Consider the following 18130-nt stretch of genomic DNA (forward strand, 5'->3'; position numbering starts at 1 on the left):
GCCATGAGTATATAACTGTTATGGTTTCTGTTATATACTCATGGCTGCCTTCTGTGTGCCCTAAGTGTGGGCAGTTAGGTCACAAAGCACCTAGATGCCTTGGTCTCCCTCTGGTTCCAATCAACGCTGTATCTGAAAACTCTTCTGCTGCATATCAGTCTCTCAAAGCTACTAAATCAGCTCCACTAGAATCTCAGGAAAAAACAGATGCTTTATCTTTTGATTCTCAAGGTTGTATTCTTCTTGATCATGAAGGAAGTGGCCTCCCTATAAATGAAAACTCAGAAATAGAAGAACCAAGTAGAGAAGTCACCACAGTCCCCTCTGCTTCAGTTGTGGCTGTAAACACTCCTACAGGCTCTTTCACTGAAAAGGTTCATGTGTCTTGTACACCTTCTGAAATTGTTCAAGTTACTCATGTTACTGCTGTTACTGATGAAAAGGAACTCCCACCACCTACCGTAGTTTCCGTCTCTCCTAATGACGAAACCTGCAAACAATTAGATGTCTCCGTCTCTCCTAATGACGAAACCTGCAAACAATTAGATGTCGCAGAACCTGTTGACTCCTCAACACAATCTGTACCACCAACTCCAGAGGCTCCTTCAGGGAAGTTTGTTGGGAATGTTGATATTGTGGTTGATAACTCTAACTCCTCTCCGTCTTCTGTACCATTTGTTCATGACAACTTATTTGCGGTATTGGATAGTGCTGATGCCAGTGAACCATCGAGTGTCCCACCAGCCAAGGAACTTGTCTTTTCAAATTCTCCATTACCATTTACTTTTGCCTCTCATGATACTTCCCCTACACATCCTCGTGACCCGTTTGTAGATGATGAATCAACACTAAGGTCACGAGGCGGTAGGCCATTAAAGCCATCTCAAAGGCTTAAGGAGATGGAATGGTTTACTGTTACAGGGAAAGGAAAAAGAGGCCGAGGAAGAGGTCCTCATCACTGAGTTCACAACAAAATCTTGTTAAGTGTTGCCTTCATCATACTATGTTGCTTTCGCGTCTCTCTTGACTTTAAAACCGTTGCATGTTGTTTTATCTTTGAACTCTTAAGGTCCCTAAAACCTTATCTCTGTATCTTTCTAGCATTTAAATTGAAAACCTTTTTTCAAAAAAAAAAACAATTAGATTGTGCAGAAAAACTCAAGTCTAATCATTTTTAGGATCTATATATATAAAAGAGAGTTTTCTCTCTCCTGGTGAAGCCAACTCAGCATCCAAATCACAAATTCGTGCAATGTGGTGCTGACACGTGTCCCAGGTGAGCAAAACTCATCGTTTCATTTGCCCATTCTCATCTTGCTGTCGGGCTTTTCTAAAATTTATTATTAAGCCCAGTTAAGTAGTTTAGGTTTTTTTCTTCGTCGTCTTTTCACCTTCCTTTTGCCGATTTACTCAGAAAACAAAAGCATTCATCAACTCACTGTAACGTCGTCTCCACCTTCCATTAAAATGCCTTAAATTCGAGCTTTAAGGTGATTACCCCACTACTCTCACTCTGGAGATTTCAATCGACCTCTTTGGATTCCAAGCCAACCGACTGAAGATGTGAGTATAAATATCACATCTTGCACCCATGAACAGCACAAATTCAACAAGACCGAGAAGAAAAGTTGTTCTAAATGATACACTCTTTATGAAATAGGAATCTACTTGGATATGCTTGGTCGGGAGGGAAGCAAATCCAGAGGTAGCAGATGCTCGAAAGAGAATGAGAAGTAGCTCTACGATATCAGTTAAATGTATAGGCTTAGTCTTCAACCATATAGTATTCATCATGTAAGCATAATCACTCTCATTCTGTTATTTTATATCTCTTTGGATTGATCAGTAACAACATTTTAGTAACCTACGAATCTAATGTTATGCTCTTTCTGACACAGGAGAGTTGTGTAGATTTGGAGAACTGGAAAATTCCTTTTGTGACATTTTAAATGATATCATCTTTTTGTAAGATAATATGATTTTCTGTGTATGTTGGCGGTTGAAGTCAGAGAAAAGCTGGTAAGTGGAACGTTTTTTTATTTTTAAAGCTGGTAGCTTTGGTTGTAAGGCTACGCTTGAATGATTGGATCCTGCTATGCTTCTCTGTTTTCTTAGTTGATTCAAGAAGGTGATATTATGAGAGTTCAAGCGTGGATCACTCTGAAACGTCCCAAACTCCCAATGGACTCTTAGGTGCCACTACTCACTCGCCTTACTCCACCAAGAGAAAAGCTTTATTGTTCTTCTTGCAGATTCAAAGTACGTTTGGTTCTCCACGGGGCAGGTTGTTGGTGCAAAGCCTATCAGAGATACTAGATTGTCCGACGGACTATGAGGACTCTGCCTGACGGTGTAGGATGCCGCGAGGAAAAAATCCCATCCTCTCATTACGGTCACATCACAATCTTCGAAGGTTCTAAAGGCTGCAAAGCTCAATCGGAGATTACAGGTGTTTAGAAGCTTATCAGCAGCATGCTAATCCCATGACATCAGTGATGAAGCAATAAGAAGACAAGCAAGTCTTAAGCGGAGCTAGAAACAGATGGCTCGAGTAGAGAGTGGAGACGATTGCTCAAGGGACGCCTATGTGACTACTTCTAACAACCACTCACTGGATGAATCAAGCGCACAAAGTTGTATAAATAGTCTAAAGTAACGACATGATTATCAAAATTCATGCAGATGATCGTATATCAATGTCTGTTTGAGTTACTCCTCATCCACCATTTCCTTTAGTTATTTAAAAACGAACAAAAGAACAAATAGAATATTCGAGAAAGCTTTAGGCAGTTGTTAATTTAACAATTATTTTCATCAAAATTAAATAATTATGATAAAAACGATTAGATCATAATTATTCTATCTCACACAAATGCATATTTTGGGGAAAAAACTATTAAACAAGAAAAGGCTACTACATTTATATAGACATAATTAGTTTTATTTTTTAGAACAAAGATCCACAAGTTGAACAAAATTAATATATTTACATATCTTTGATAAACATTTTATTTTCAAAAATGTTATGACCGTTAAACAAGAAAAGGCTACTATATTTACATAGATAGATATAGCTATTTATTTTTTTTAAATCCACAAGTTGAACACAATTAATATATTTACATATATTTGCTAAATATTTTATTTTCAAAAATGCTATGAAAATATATCTTAAACTTCTATAAATTTCTTAGAATAAATATTAGACAGTCACATTAGAAATTTCTATTAAAATAACTTAAAATAAATAAATATTAGAAAACTTCAAAGCTGTGTCCCTCTGTTTTATTTTTTAGTTGTCTTACAGTTTATTTGTCTGATATTATGCAAACTTTTCAATATATTAATAAAATAATCTAATAGCATATAACCCAAAGACATTGAAAAATATGTTAGGATCTTCTGTAAATTAATTACTTAAGTAATTAAATCAGTTACTTAATTATTTTACGTGAATAAAATATACAGTCTTATAAATTAACTTATATAAGTAAGATAAACGAATATTTTGGGTCCGATTAGTTGGGTTGTAAGTGCAGAAATTTTGTTGTAAGAATTTAGTTTGTAGATCTTAGGTTTTAGTGATGTAGTTGTAATTTTTTTAGTGCAGAAAAATATAACAATTTTTAAACTGGTTTTTTAAGAAAAAAATATATTTTACAAGGATTGTAGTTTTAAAGAGGAGGGTCAATTAAGTTAAAAAAAGAATAATTATACAAAATTTATATAAAAAAAAAGTGAAATGAAACATTTCTACAATCCAGCCAATCAAATACATAGCTAAAATTTAATCAACTTTTTTCATTTTGCTCATTGCCTTATATATAATTTTGAATAACAAAAATATCATAAATTTAAATATTAATTTTTTTGAAATTCGTTAGACAGAAAAATAAATAAATAACTGAAAATAATTTATAATTGTCTAGCTACTTATATTTTTATAATAGATTATGATATTTATATATTAAAATAAACATAAAAATATATAATAAAAACTAAAATTTAAACAAAAAACCCGGCCGTAGCCCGGGCTGATCCTAGTATATATATATATATGCTCTAAAGTCAGATTCAATGCTCAAGCTCGCATGTAACTATGTATCACTTAGTCTTTTTACCTCACTATTTGAAACCTGTTCGGGATAAATCTCTACGAGATTTCATTCAGAGATATAAGCATAATAAAATCCCACAAAGATCTCTAGCTAGTTCTACTGAAAGCGAGTGCCTCATCTAAACTTCTTCGTCGGAAACAAGCTGAAGGATGAGATTGAGCTTAGAAATATGATTGTTCCGTCATTTATTTATATCAATACGAAACATCGAATCAATGTCACAACAAGTGGAAGACCACCTTTCTCTTCTTCTCCACCATTTTTTCTTCTTTTCGCGTCCCTTAGTTAGATAAGAACAAAAAAAAATGGGCCGCCAAAACTTCAGTTCAGATTGATGATTGATGGCCCAGGAAGAAGACTGATGGACAAAAAAACATCTTATATCATCAATGAATTGTGCTCTAATCAGGTGAAATGTTGAGGTCTTTTGTGAATTTACTATTCATTCAGTTTCATTAAAATATTTGTTAGCCAAAAAATTGTTTTATCTTTAAAATATATTATTTTTAACTCAATAAGTATTTTTTTAGAAATTTATTCCAATAGATATATATATATATATATAACAGAATTAATAACATGTATTTATTATAAAAAATACTACACATTAGAAGAAATTTCATTTTTATTTTATATTTTTAAAAGGTATAGAAATATATTAGAAATGGTCCGTTTATTGTAATACGACGATGCAATCATGTCAGAATATGTGCTTGATTTGTTAACACACTTCGTATTTAACATTTAATAAAAGTCTCTCAGTCATGTAAATACTCGCTAAAAGTTTTAATCGATTTTTTAATCCAAATTGCCGATAGCTTGGTCAGTTTCTTCAGGTAATTTGCTATTGACGGATACAAGTTGACCCTGTTATCTTGGAAATGTAGGCTACGTTGGCATTTTTTAGATTTATCATTTAAGTTTTGGGTCAACTATATCATTTAATATGGGTTTACCTCTTCTCCTTCTTTCAGTAGTTTAATTTTTTTAATTATATATTCATGTTTGACAAAAAAATTATATATTCATGTTATTTAGTTGTTCATTTTCATTAATAGGCTGACGAATATTCACAGCTGTGATTCACATAATTATGGTTCTTGCGGTGTCCATCGCTAGCTCTTCTTGGACAATTTCCACATGAATCGCTAATTTCTTACTTAGAATTTAGAAAATGTGATGTCTGTTTTTTTACAACATGAATCATATTATTTTAGTTCCATATGATATCATCAAAGCTTGGTAGTGTTATAATAAAAAAATAGTTTTAAAAGAAAATGTAATTAAGTGTATTCAGTATATTGCTCTTTGACGTCGTCAAAACACTGAATAAAGTAATTACACTGGCCACAAAACAACAAATTATCTCACTGTACGTTTGTTATTAATATATAGCCGACCATCCATAATGATTATTCTTAAAATGTTAATTCTTATTTAAGTGACACCACTGTTTTTTTTTTTTTTTTTGGTAAAATGTTAAAGATTATATTACCAAGTTTTCATTTTTTACAGAAGAACACAGACACAAAGTAGCAGAGTGCAAGAATTGAAACTAAACAGATCATCTAAAGCAGAGTACAACTTTAAACAAAAGAAGATGATGTCCGGAAAGGGACTGATGTTAACGTAGCAGCGACGGACCTAATGAGAGGGTATGAGCGGAACAAGCCTCCAGTTGCCGTGAGCTACCGGAGAGAAAGGTGCCCTCAAACCTTGAAGCACCGGCTCCTACAGCTTCTAGAAACCCACTCATCAATACATTCCCAAAGAATCACGTCTCGAGCTCGCAAGCACATCCAACATTGCCTCACCGGCAGCACGAGGAGGAGTCCACAACCGGCGATATCGTCGTTCGGGACGGGAGTTCGAAGATTGCTGCCTCCAACTCCTCCACCCCGGGACCGTGTACACCCTTTTAACCCACCACACATATAGAGCAGTGAGACAGGTCGGGCACATCTCCTCCGGAGAAACAACCGTCGAACGTAGAAAGAAGCCCGAGAGCCAAGCTAACACCTTTCCGCTGACCTAAGAACCACTCGCTTTCACCAAAGCCAACTTGCTAAGATGACGAAGGGACAGAGACTGGTGACCAGGAGCGCCACACCGTAGGACCTACTCCAGCTTTAGAGTGATGTAAGAACCACATGTCAAGAGGAGCTCGACAGGGGGAGACATCAGCTTCACGCGCCGCCACTGGCGAGATCGCAAGGAAGAGACGACGATCCCTTGGAATCTCTCCACGCGCGACCTCATGGAGACCACCAGAGAATCAAAAGAGGAGCAGAGGAACTTGAGATCCACAGATCCACAAGCGCCAAGCCCGCTCTGAAACCAGACACTACGAAGCCATCAGCCACGCTCCACAGCGACAGTATCGAACGAGCTTATCGCACGACTCACGCGCCACCAACTCGAAGAGATTTGGTCAGAGAAAGGGAAAACGTCACCGAGCAGAGATCCCTTCGCAGACCGGAGACACCACAATAGAAGGGAAGACCGTCCTCAAGCCCCACCGCAAACCACCATGGACCACCAGATCTGAGCCAGGAACCGCCGGATCTGAACCGGAGACAACTCGACCAAGCCCAACCCCAGCCGAAATAGAGATAGACCACGGAGATGAACAGATAAACGGAATAGAAACACAGAGAGAAGCTACCGGCGACCACCCCTAGGGGACGGCGGCCGCCGGGAGAACACAACAAAATTAGGGTTTTTTTTTTTTTTTAAGTTAGAGAGAGGTTGGAGCGTAAAAAGTTCGACGCACAATTAACTTTTGTTTGTAGATCAAGTGACACCACTGTTTGTTGTTTATACGGTTTAGTTGGACTGCACAAAGAAAGTCTAGCTAGTTGAACTAATATACTTCCCTCTGTATTTGAAGGATTAAGGTTTCTCACACATATTAAAATTTTTCATTTTTATTATTTTTGGTCTTATCAATAATGTTATACCACTTATAATTTTACATTTTAATTTATGTTTATTTTAAAAGACAAATGCATTAGTTATATTATTAAACATTAAATTTTTGTAACATTAGTTATTTATATATGGAAGGAGTATATGGGAATTGAAAATGTTTCAGTGATATTGTTAATTTATAAGTCGTCATGCAATGGAATCAAGGCTTCTTTCTTTCTTTTTTTGAAAAAGAGAAATCAAACTTTTTCGTTTTAAAGTAGTTGGTTAGTCCATCAAATAACACAAATTTAGAAAGAAATTGCTAACAATGCCACAAATTAAGTATCATTTTTCAAAAATACACTTAGTCAAAAATATACTAAAATTTGAGTTTAGGTTTTAGTGATTAGCTTTTAGGGTTTAATATTCATTGGTTGGGGTGAATTTATAAATGTTCAGTAAATATTTAGAAAAATTAGTTTAGTGTTATATAATCACAAATTTATGGTATTTATGAAAATAACCATTTATGAATGGTAAATTTGAAAAATGGTATCAAACTTGTGGTAGAATTGAAATTTCTCCAAATTTAGATAAGGCAATCTAAATTCACATGTCTTGTATAACCATTTATTATAAGAGTTAGTTTGAGGGCGTACATGTTGATGTAAAATAGGCATAAATATCATGTAATGACAATAGTGAAAGCTGAGAAGAATGTTTTTTTTTTTTGCTACGAACGTTAATATCATATAAATGAATAAAGGATCCTACAAGAGTTTGAAAGTCCTACGATAAGGTTTCCCAGGCAAAAAATAAAACAAGGAAACATTACAAAAGAATTATCCTAAGAGAATTTGATTACATCAGCCATTTTGCCAAGAGTGGCCTGAAGTTCTTCTTTGGTCTTCTTCCTAAGAGGGTGTTACGGATGTCTCTGTCGATCAGTCTGAAGACAGTGCTCGCTGGGATGAGGATCTGATTGTGAAGCTGGTTGTTCCGTTGCCTACATATGTTGTAGATCGTAGAGTGAGTGGCGACCTTCCGCAAGAGAGAAGGAGCTAATGTGGAGTCGCTTCTTATCCAAGAAAGGAGCTCAGCCCATTCAGTGAAGCCTCTGTGAATTTGTTTCAGTCTGGCCATCATGCATCTCCACAGTTCTGTGGCATAACCGCAATGTAGCAATATATGATCCCTTTTTTGCTCCCCAAACAGACAGACTGGACAAGAAGTCTTCTTGGTTACACCCCAGCTAGCTAGTCTTGTTCGCGTTGGCAATCTATCCAGCTGTGCAGTCCATAGGTTGAAAGCATGCTTTGGCACGCAACCCTTGAACCAAACCGTAGATGACCAATCTTTCTTAGTGGTTCTCGGTCTGATGATATCCCAAGTCCTTGCAGAATTGAACTCTCTTGACTCGATCCCGTTTGCTACCCAAACATGCTCATCCTATACAGTGCTCAGACTAGGTATCAATCACAGTAAGATGAGTATGTAGTGTTATCTCTGCGTCAGATCTTGGGGAGCGAAGGTTCCAGCCCACAGTCGAGCAGACTTCCGAAACAGAGGCGTTAGGTGGAACTCTGAGATGATGTGGGCCGCTTTCACCGATGAGTTTGATAATAGGACCCGTAGACAGCCATGAATCATACCAGAAGCCATGCCCGTCCTAGCCATAAGGCAGGTAAAGCTGTTGCTTTAGGCCACATTTATATTTAACATTTTTAGGGCCACAAAATCTTATAATGTGTGTAATGAACATAAGTGGTCGTTTTATATTTTCTTTATTATAAGATGTAATATTTAGTCATTTTCCTTTTTCTCATACTTTCTTGGTGTCTTCTTTCAATAGAATCCCATTGGATATAATTGATACTAAAGAATATTTAGTCATTTTCCTTTTTCTCATACTTTCCTAGTGTCTTTTTGTATAACTAATAATCATGTATATATATTTCGTTTTAACTATCATTTATTGTCATCTAACTTATCATAGTTAAAGACAGTCATATTTTATATTTCAAACACATATAGTAATGCATTTTTCTTATATTTTTATGATTTTCTTGATTCTTTATATAAATGTAAAATAACTTAACAAAAATCCAAGTTAAAATTTACAGCAATCACAACTAAACTGTTATATTTGTTTGATTTAAAAGATAACCGGAATTTGGTTTCTTATATTTGGTTTTATTCCTATATAAAATAAAAATATAGTAATGATAAACAAAATTCAAAATTTCTGAAAATAAATTAAAGGCCACATTTTTTTTATTTTGGTTTAGGCCACTGGATATTCCGGGCCGGCACTGCCAGAAGCTTGATGTTGCGCCATTCCCCAAGTTGCAACGTATGAAGAGTTCAGCTAGGGGACGCAGCTTTAGGATAGATTTCCAGGTCCAAGAGTCGGTCTCCGCTAGAGAGAGAGCCCAAAAGCTTGAGGTTCTTAGGTGGTGATGTGTGTGTGCCGCTGTTCCCACAGAGATCTGGTTCCAGAGAAAAGCATCCATATATATCTGAGGCAGAGAGTTGGGTTCCATGCTGAGAAGAATGTTGAACGGAAATCAAGGGGGACCTAGGGTTAAATGTCTTGTCTGATCCAGCGTTTCATGTACAGAGTAAGAATAAAAACAATGAGGATTTACGTTGATGTAAAATCAGCATAAATATTATGTTACAACAATAGTGTATATTATTTATTGTGTAGTGTTTTTGGACTTGGTGTCTTCAAATTTAAGTCGTGGGTTGATTGAGTGGCGTTGGGCTCTCTCTATAAATACAGTTTTAGGCTTTAGCCACCAAAACCTATCTATATCCCTGATATGTGTTTATAGTCGGACGACTTAGACCCCAGGCGGCAAGTTTGTGACCTTCTTTTATGAGTTATCCACTCAAAGACTCTGCATATGTCATACTTTTTGAAAGAAATCGAGACAATAATTAGCGGATCATGCGATGGATCTCACATAACTTCCCGACCACTATTTTTGGACATTAATTTTTGGATAATGTATAAACGCCAAAGAGACTGGTGAGGGTGGCATTACTATTCTAAAATAATTTAATTAAAATTTAAACTCGAAATTCAAAATATGACTTATTCCTCGACTAAAAATTAAAGTAGATAGTGGGTTTTCTTTACATTTCTTAATCATTTCCACGGTTAAAATAAATGATTTCCTTAATCATAGAATACAAATGATCGAAAGTGGAATCCGTATCAAGATTTTGCCTTTATTTTTTTCGTTGGCTATTAATACTAGTAGAGGATTAATGATACTATTTCATGTTCTTTATAGATTTTGGAGTTTCCTCTTCGTTTTTATTGGTTTCGTATGTTATCTTTCTTTTCAATACATTTAATGTTTTCTGCTTTTTTATGTGGCAGCTTTTTTTTTATAACAAAGCTTTTGACTCATAATGTGTTTCTCAAAATATATAGCTATCAAGAAGTATCACCATATTGATTTATATGGTTTTTGACATTTCTCTAAACAACCGTATGCAAGTTGTAGGTTTTGATACAAACAACACGATATCACTAATTAGCACAAGTTGATGAGTTTTAAAAATAGAAATTAACTCATCCATCAAATAAAAGACAAAACAAACGTGTAAAAAAGGAGAAAGTAAATTTGACCGGGTGATTATGGTATAGTGGTAATGAGACGGGACTGAGACGCCAAGACGTTTCAGGTTCGATCCACCTGTTGCGCGAAACTAAGTCACAATTATCCTGGTCACCTAATACGGATATGAGTCTACGCTTTAGGGCCCATTTTGAATATCCGGAGAGAGGGTCTATCCGTAGGCTGCATCTCCTCTTGGGAATTAGGCTGGCCCTCCATGGATCTGGATACCCCTGGGTTAATAAAAAAAAAGGAGAAAATAAATAATCAAATAACTAGTGAATCACACTAATTCCAAAAGAATGACGTGCGCCAATGATTTGTTTTCTCCACTTCTCAACTCCCATTAGCATTCTCGAAAAGGCATTACGTAATAATTCTATTTTGCACCTATTAGCTTATTCTAATATAGTAAGAGCGTGATTAACGAAGGGTTCTTACAACCTGTTCTTAATTTTTTTAGTTAAAAGTTAAGAAACAGTTTCTTATATTCCGCTAAAAACTTATCATAAGAAACCCACTTGATCATGCTCTAAACATCTTAAAACTTTTACAAATTTTTAAAGCAACTGATTGGTGGATTCCCACCAGGTGTGTTGAACGTGTCGTAAAATGCAGCCGTCAGGCTTGACAAAGCACAATGCCTACACGAGCTAATTTTTGTTTGATGTAGTGAATAATAGCTCGGTTGTTTGCTGTTGAAAATTTATAGTTTAGGCAGTTCATATCATCCATAAAATCGAATAATAATATTAACGATGATGTAATAAAATTAACTTGTTTGACATTTTTTTTGTCCAACGGACTGAAATCTAACCGACTAATTTTTTAGGAACCCGATCAGTGAGGTAAAACTGATTGTTCTATGTACAAATTAGAGACCTATGCCATCCAGCCACATGAGAAGTTTATAATTTCGAATTGAAGAGAAATCAACAAAACAATTCTTCATTGAGTGGAAACTACTAAAGTGGTTACCTATTTGATTTTAGCTATATAATTATGAGCTTGTTTCGCATAAATTAATAAAAAAGAATGTTCAAGTTTTATTTCATCATTAGAATGTTTTAAAATTATTATTTGTATTAGTTTAATTAGAATTAAAAATATCCAATAAAAAATATCAGAATCATAAAACGTCTAATCTATAATCCTAATTAATTTAAAATGGATAGAAAATTTAGTTAACAAGTGAAAAATACAAATTACCTGAATAATTATTGATCTTTTGTTGTCACAATTTTTTTTGCCAAATGTCTTCTTTTGTTCTCAACATGTATAAGAAAGATCTTTTATGGATCTTTTGTTGTCACAATAATTTAACTTGATCCTCCCGCTCTTGTGGTAAATAGTTCATAGTTGTGAGTATTGTTATTTGGATTCGCGGCCGTTCGAAATTCTTTTTTATTAAGCCGTATATAAAAAAAATGTATAGGAAAAATAATTTTAGTGAATAAAATCTCGAGGAATATTAAAATTATATGTCGACAAGAATAATAATTTATTTAATATCAAGGTGGGGGAGACGAGACAGTTGTATTGTGAAGCAGAGAATCGGTTCCAATATATTATCCGAAATTATTTTGTATTTTGTTTGATTCTGCAGTATATTTTTTGGAATCACACTCTGCAAATCTGATCTTTCTTGTTCTCTTTCTCTATCCCCTAATCTAAAAGATACTATCAACGAAGCGAACTTGCAGACGAAAAAACTTCCCCCGGGAATATTCCAGAAAAATGTGCGACCCCGATGATGATGATTCCGCCAGAAACGGCGTCACGCCTCCAGCGTCGTCAAGGAGGTCAAGGGAGATTCGGATGGACGTGGATGACTTGGATCTCGACGGTTCATGGCCTCTCGATCAGATCCCTTACTTATCCTCCTCGAATCGCATGATTTCGCCGATTTTCGTCTCCTCCTCCTCCGAGCAGCCTTGCTCGCCTCTCTGGGCGTTCTCCGACGGTGGAGTTAACGGTAACCACGCAACTAACGGTGGATACGACGGCGAGAAGATTAGCTCCGCCTCCGGTGTTTCTTCTTTCCATCTCGCCGATTATCCTCTCTTTCTCCCTTGTTAGTCTCGCCCAACTCTCTAAGCTTCCTCTTCTTCTCCGATGATATTTAGAATTTTGCTATCGTAGTGGAATGATTTAGACTTGAATTTGAAGTTCTTGCTTACGGATTGAACAGAGCTTTTGCTTGATTGATTGAGTGATTGATTGATTGATTGATTGATTGATTTCGCGTTTGACTTTTTTTTTTTTTTTTTTTTGCAAATTCTCGAGTTTCTATTTTTGGTAATATGATAAATAAAGTTGCTAAAAGTAGATTTGTACTTAAGTAGTAGGCTATGATGAATCTTGCAGACGCTTCTTCATCATCAATAGCTGAAACCACAACAGAGAAACACAACGGTTTCAACTTTCCTTCTCCGTTGATGAGCTTAGTCCCGTCAGAGAACGCAGACAACTACTGTGTGATCAAAGAGAGGATGACTCAGGCGCTTCGGTACTTCAAAGAATCAACCGAACAGCACGTCTTGGCTCAGGTCTGGGCTCCTGTGAGAAAGAATGGTCGTGATTTGCTGACGACTTTGGGTCAACCTTTTGTTCTTAATCCTAACGGTAACGGGCTTAATCAATACAGGATGATCTCTCTCACCTATATGTTTTCTGTGGATAGTGATTGTGACATTGAGCTCGGGCTCCCGGGTCGGGTTTTCCGTCAGAAGTTGCCTGAGTGGACGCCAAATGTTCAGTACTATTCCAGCAAAGAGTTCTCCCGGCTTGACCACGCCTTGCATTATAACGTGCGTGGAACACTGGCTTTGCCTGTGTTTAATCCCTCGGGTGAGTCATGCATTGGTGTCGTGGAACTTATCATGACCTCGGAGAAGATTCACTATGCACCCGAGGTGGACAAAGTTTGCAAAGCCCTTGAGGTTTGGTTATTTTTCCTCACTTCTGCTCATACTTCAGCCTTGCTCTGTTTAACCTTTTATTTGTGTGAGTTGACTTGAGGTTTAAGTTGCAATTCTTGCCTTGTTAGTTATATCGAGAAATAACGTCTGATAAATAGTTTCTGCACGTCTGCTAGCCTGCCATTTTGAAGCTCATCCTCTCCAAAGCATGGTTTATTCTTTGATGGTATCATGATAATAACAAATTCATTTCATTTTGCTGGCTTCTATCTCAGTTATAGCTTCTTCAATATCTGTCACTGTGTTGTATATCCATTCTGTTTTTGTGATTTGCTGCTGCTTTGAACTATTTTTTTGTACAGAGCTTTATATTCCTTATTCCTCATTAATGATAAAAAGATTTGGTCATTTTGGCAGGCGGTGAATCTGAAAAGCTCAGAAATACTTGATCACCAAACAACTCAGGTTACATACAAGTATTATTTTGTGCTTTAGTCGGTACCATTTAGGCACTGGGTTTTCACTGTTTTCAGTAACTTTGTATTCACAGATATGCAATGAGAGTCGCCAGAACGCACTTGCGGAGATTCTGGAAGTGTTGACAGTCGTATGCGAGACCCATAACTTGCCTCTGGCTCAGACCTGGGTTCCATGCCAGCATGGGAGCGTTCTTGCCAATGGTGGGGGTCTAAAGAAAAACTGCACCAGTTTTGACGGTAGCTGCATGGGCCAAGTCTGCATGTCCACAACCGACATGGCCTGCTATGTCGTGGATGCTCATGTCTGGGGCTTTAGAGATGCCTGTCTTGAACACCATCTCCAGAAAGGACAGGGAGTTGCTGGACGTGCTTTTCTCAACGGCGGCTCGTGTTTCTGCCGAGACATCACCAAGTTCTGCAAAACGCAGTATCCACTGGTCCATTATGCGCTTATGTTCAAGTTAACCAGTTGTTTTGCAATTTCTCTCCAGAGTTCTTACACAGGCGACGACAGTTACATTCTTGAATTCTTTCTTCCCTCGACTATAACAGACGACCAAGAGCAAGATTCGCTGCTGGGGTCTCTTTTGGTGACAATGAAAGAACATTTTCAGAGCCTGAGGGTTGCATCTGGGGTTGACTTTGGTGAAGATGACGACAAATTGTCTTTCGAGATCATCCAAGCATTACCGGACAAGAAGGTTCGTTCAAAAATTGAATCCATTCGAGTTCCCTTTTCTGGTTTCAAGTCAAACGCGACAGAGAGGCTGCTGATTCCTCAGCCTGCGGCTCAGTCTTCAAATCCAGCAAACGAGAAAGTCAACGTGGCCACTTCTAATGGTGTGGTTAAGGAAAAGAAGAAAACAGAGAAAAAGCGTGGGAAGGCTGAGAAAACAATCAGTCTGGATGTACTTCAGCAATATTTCACCGGAAGTCTCAAAGACGCTGCAAAGAGCCTCGGAGGTAGTTTATATTCTACTTACCATTTCATGTTTTGGTTATAGATATTTTGACTAAACTCTGTATTGTTCTTGCCTCAGTTTGTCCGACAACAATGAAGCGAATTTGCAGACAACACGGCATCTCCCGGTGGCCATCAAGGAAGATCAAGAAAGTGAATCGCTCAATCACAAAGCTGAAACGCGTCATAGAATCCGTTCAAGGTACTGATGGAGGCCTCGACCTGACTTCAATGGCCGTTAGTTCCATCCCTTGGACAAACGGCCAAACAGGAGCACAGCCACTAAACTCACCCAGCGGTTCCAAACCACCAGAGCCACCAAACACCAGTCATTCACCTAACCACTGGTCAAGTGATCACAGTCCTCAAGAGGCAAATGGTTCGCCTGAGTTACCAAGCAATGGTCATAAGCGTTCACGAACGGGGGATGAGAGCGCTGGAACACCAACCTCTCACGGCTCATGTGACGGTAACCAATTAGATGAAACAAAGGTCCCGAACCAAGATCCGCTATTCACGGTCGGTGCATCCCCAGGACTCTGTTTTCCTCCATATTCTAGAGATCATGATGTATCCGCCGCATCATTTGCAATACCGAACAGACTTCTTGGTAACATAGACCATTTCAGAGGAATGCCCATCGAAGACGCTGGAAGTTCAAAGGATCTGAGAAACCTCTGCTCCTCTACACCATTCGACGATAAGTTTCCGGAACCAAACTGGATGAACAATGATAACAACAACATGTACGCTCCTGCAAAGGAAGAGGCTGTTGCAAATACTACACGCGAACCATCAGGCTCAGAAATGAGAACGGTAACCATCAAAGCAAGCTACAAAGAAGACATAATACGGTTCAAGATATCATCTGGTTCGGGTATAATGGAACTGAAAGATGAAGTGGCGAAGAGGCTGAAACTTGACGCAGGTACGTTTGATATCAAGTATCTGGACGATGATAATGAATGGGTTTTGATAGCTTGTGATGCTGATCTTCAAGAATGTCTAGAGATCCCTAGATTGTCCCGTACTAGTGTAGTAAGGCTCTTGGTCCATGATGCAACAACGAACCTCGGGAGCTCCTGCGAGAGTACTGGAGAATTGTAACTCTTTTGTAAATAGTTCTTTTTGGAATATTTTTATTGTTTAGGGGTTGTTTGTTTTATTCTGTAATATTGTTCTTGGGTTGAAGAGGAACAAGGAAGAATGTTAATGGGGGACAAAAGTGTAAGAAAAACATTTGTTTGCAACTTGTAATTGTAAGTGGGAGAGTGAGGTTAGAAGTAAATTGTAGTTGTAAACTAACTCCAAGCATGTTTATTTTAGTTTTGAAATTGTAAACATGAATCACTTAAAAGCTCGAGTTAATAGGTTTTTGAGATGAAAATCGCGTTAATATAGTATGTAACTTAGTTTGATATCAATAGCATTATAGTCAAGATTCAAAACTTTTTATGTAAATCAAAACTAGAACCTATGCAACTTAGATTTAATCCAATTGCAGATTGTCTTAGAACTACTACTACATTGTTGAAAGGATAAATCCACTAATGAAAAACAAAAAATGCAAAAGTGTGCGCATCCAGGGAATCGAACCCTGGTCAGTACCGTGGGAGGGTACTATGATACCACTACACCAGATGCGCTTATTGTTAATTTACCAATATCAAAAACTACTATTTATAATATTCAAAAATCTCTACCCCATCAAATGCGGGGATATATGCATGGGCTTTCGGGTACCCGCTGGCATTCGAATCGGGTTTTTCGGATTTCGGTTCTTTTTTATAACACCTCGTAGGTCCCATTCTAGTAAATTTACAAGTACGGGCCGGGTTCGGATATAACAGATCGGGTTTGGATCGGTTTTGTATCACATCATAGAATCCATAAAGTAATCATATATCATTCGGATTCGGATTATATCGGATCGGTTCAGATATACCCGAAATAAAATCTAAAATTTAAAAGTAAAACATAAGAAATATATATTTATTTATATATAATTAAGTATTTAAGATACTTATTTAAATTTTAAATACTTATTGTTAGATAACGTATCAAAATAAATATGAAATTGAATATTTGAAGTATATATTTATGTTTCATATAATTATATTGTATATTATTTTGGACATTGGGATCGATTTCTTCGGATATCTTTTTGAATTTTTCAGTTTTTTCGGTTTTTCGGGTTACCCGTTCGGATTTGGTTAATAACACTTCGGTTTCGGATATGTTTTATACCACCTTGCAAGACCCATTCGAATATTTTTTACATTTCGGATCGGATACGGACCGAGTTTTCCGGTTCGGGTTCGGTTCGGATTTTGGGTTAGGGATATTATGCCCATGCCTACGGGGATACCTAGCCATTTCAGATCGCCAAAAATCAATCTCAATCAAAATCGACGACTTCCCTCGCCCCGTCCCCCCGATCTTCGTCTTCCCCTAATCGGATCGGTAAGGCCATGGACAAAACCACCAGCGTAATCAGCAGCGCCTCGATCAACTCCACCGTAACCTCAACGACTTCCATGGAGAAGATCAACCAGGCCGCGAGCTGCGTCAGCGCCTCCTTCATCTCCGCTTTCTTCGCCTCCCTCGAGCGCTGCGCCTGCGTCAACCTCTCCACCTCCCATGACGACGAAGACGACGACGGCGAGGAATCCTACCACCGTCCCCTTGCTCTCTCCGCCGCGCCTCATTCACACGACACCGTTTAAGCTCCGTTTTGATCTCTCTGGGTAATTGAAGATCCTCTCGTGTTTTTTTTTTTTTTTGCTTCGTGTGTGTGTGTCTCGCAGCTCCCTGGGTTGAATTCGTATGTCTGCATTGTGTGTAATGTAATGGCTTATGGAAAGCTCAGACCTTTTGGATTGTAAATGTCAGACGTTGGTTCTGTGTTGTTTCTTCTGTTATGATTCTCGAATGCTTTATCTATCTCTGTGTACCTGATGATCTTACTTGGGTTTGAATGAATACTTATGTTTGATGTTTTGATTTAAAAAAATGCTGTAAAGTTCCTTTATGTGATCTTTCAAGTTTTAGAGCCGGGACATGTTAGTGTTACGTTCAACTTGTTTAGTGCAACCGATGATCAAAGTTT

At 37.4% G+C, this 18130-nt stretch overlaps 3 protein-coding genes and 1 non-coding gene across 4 annotated transcripts; 2 read left to right on the plus strand and 2 right to left on the minus strand.

The window, feature by feature from the left end:
* Nucleotides 1-7889: 7889 nt before the first annotated feature.
* LOC125590668 lies at nucleotides 7890-8737 on the minus strand. Its single transcript, XM_048764340.1, has 2 exons — nucleotides 8681-8737; nucleotides 7890-8477 (listed from the first exon to the last, which is right to left on the minus strand). Exons 1-2 carry the CDS (start codon nucleotides 8735-8737, stop codon nucleotides 7890-7892), a joined length of 645 nt encoding a protein of 214 aa, XP_048620297.1.
* Nucleotides 8738-12169: 3432 nt separating this feature from the next.
* LOC111207550 (protein NLP7-like) lies at nucleotides 12170-18052 on the plus strand. The gene is made up of 5 exons (XM_022705718.2): nucleotides 12170-12734; nucleotides 13028-13602; nucleotides 13999-14046; nucleotides 14132-15023; nucleotides 15101-18052. The coding sequence occupies exons 1-5, from the start codon at nucleotides 12398-12400 to the stop codon at nucleotides 16126-16128; spliced, it is 2880 nt and encodes a 959-aa protein (XP_022561439.2). The 5' UTR covers nucleotides 12170-12397; the 3' UTR covers nucleotides 16129-18052.
* TRNAG-CCC lies at nucleotides 16597-16667 on the minus strand. Its single transcript has one exon. It is a non-coding gene; the product is annotated as a tRNA-Gly (tRNA).
* Nucleotides 17493-18052, plus strand: LOC106440562. The gene has a single exon (XM_013882262.3). It carries the CDS (start codon nucleotides 17493-17495, stop codon nucleotides 17745-17747), a length of 255 nt encoding a protein of 84 aa, XP_013737716.2. The 3' UTR covers nucleotides 17748-18052.
* Nucleotides 18053-18130: the final 78 nt, after the last annotated feature.

This window comes from Brassica napus, chromosome C7 (assembly GCF_020379485.1).
Source record: "Brassica napus cultivar Da-Ae chromosome C7, Da-Ae, whole genome shotgun sequence".
Taxonomy (NCBI): domain Eukaryota; kingdom Viridiplantae; phylum Streptophyta; class Magnoliopsida; order Brassicales; family Brassicaceae; genus Brassica; species Brassica napus.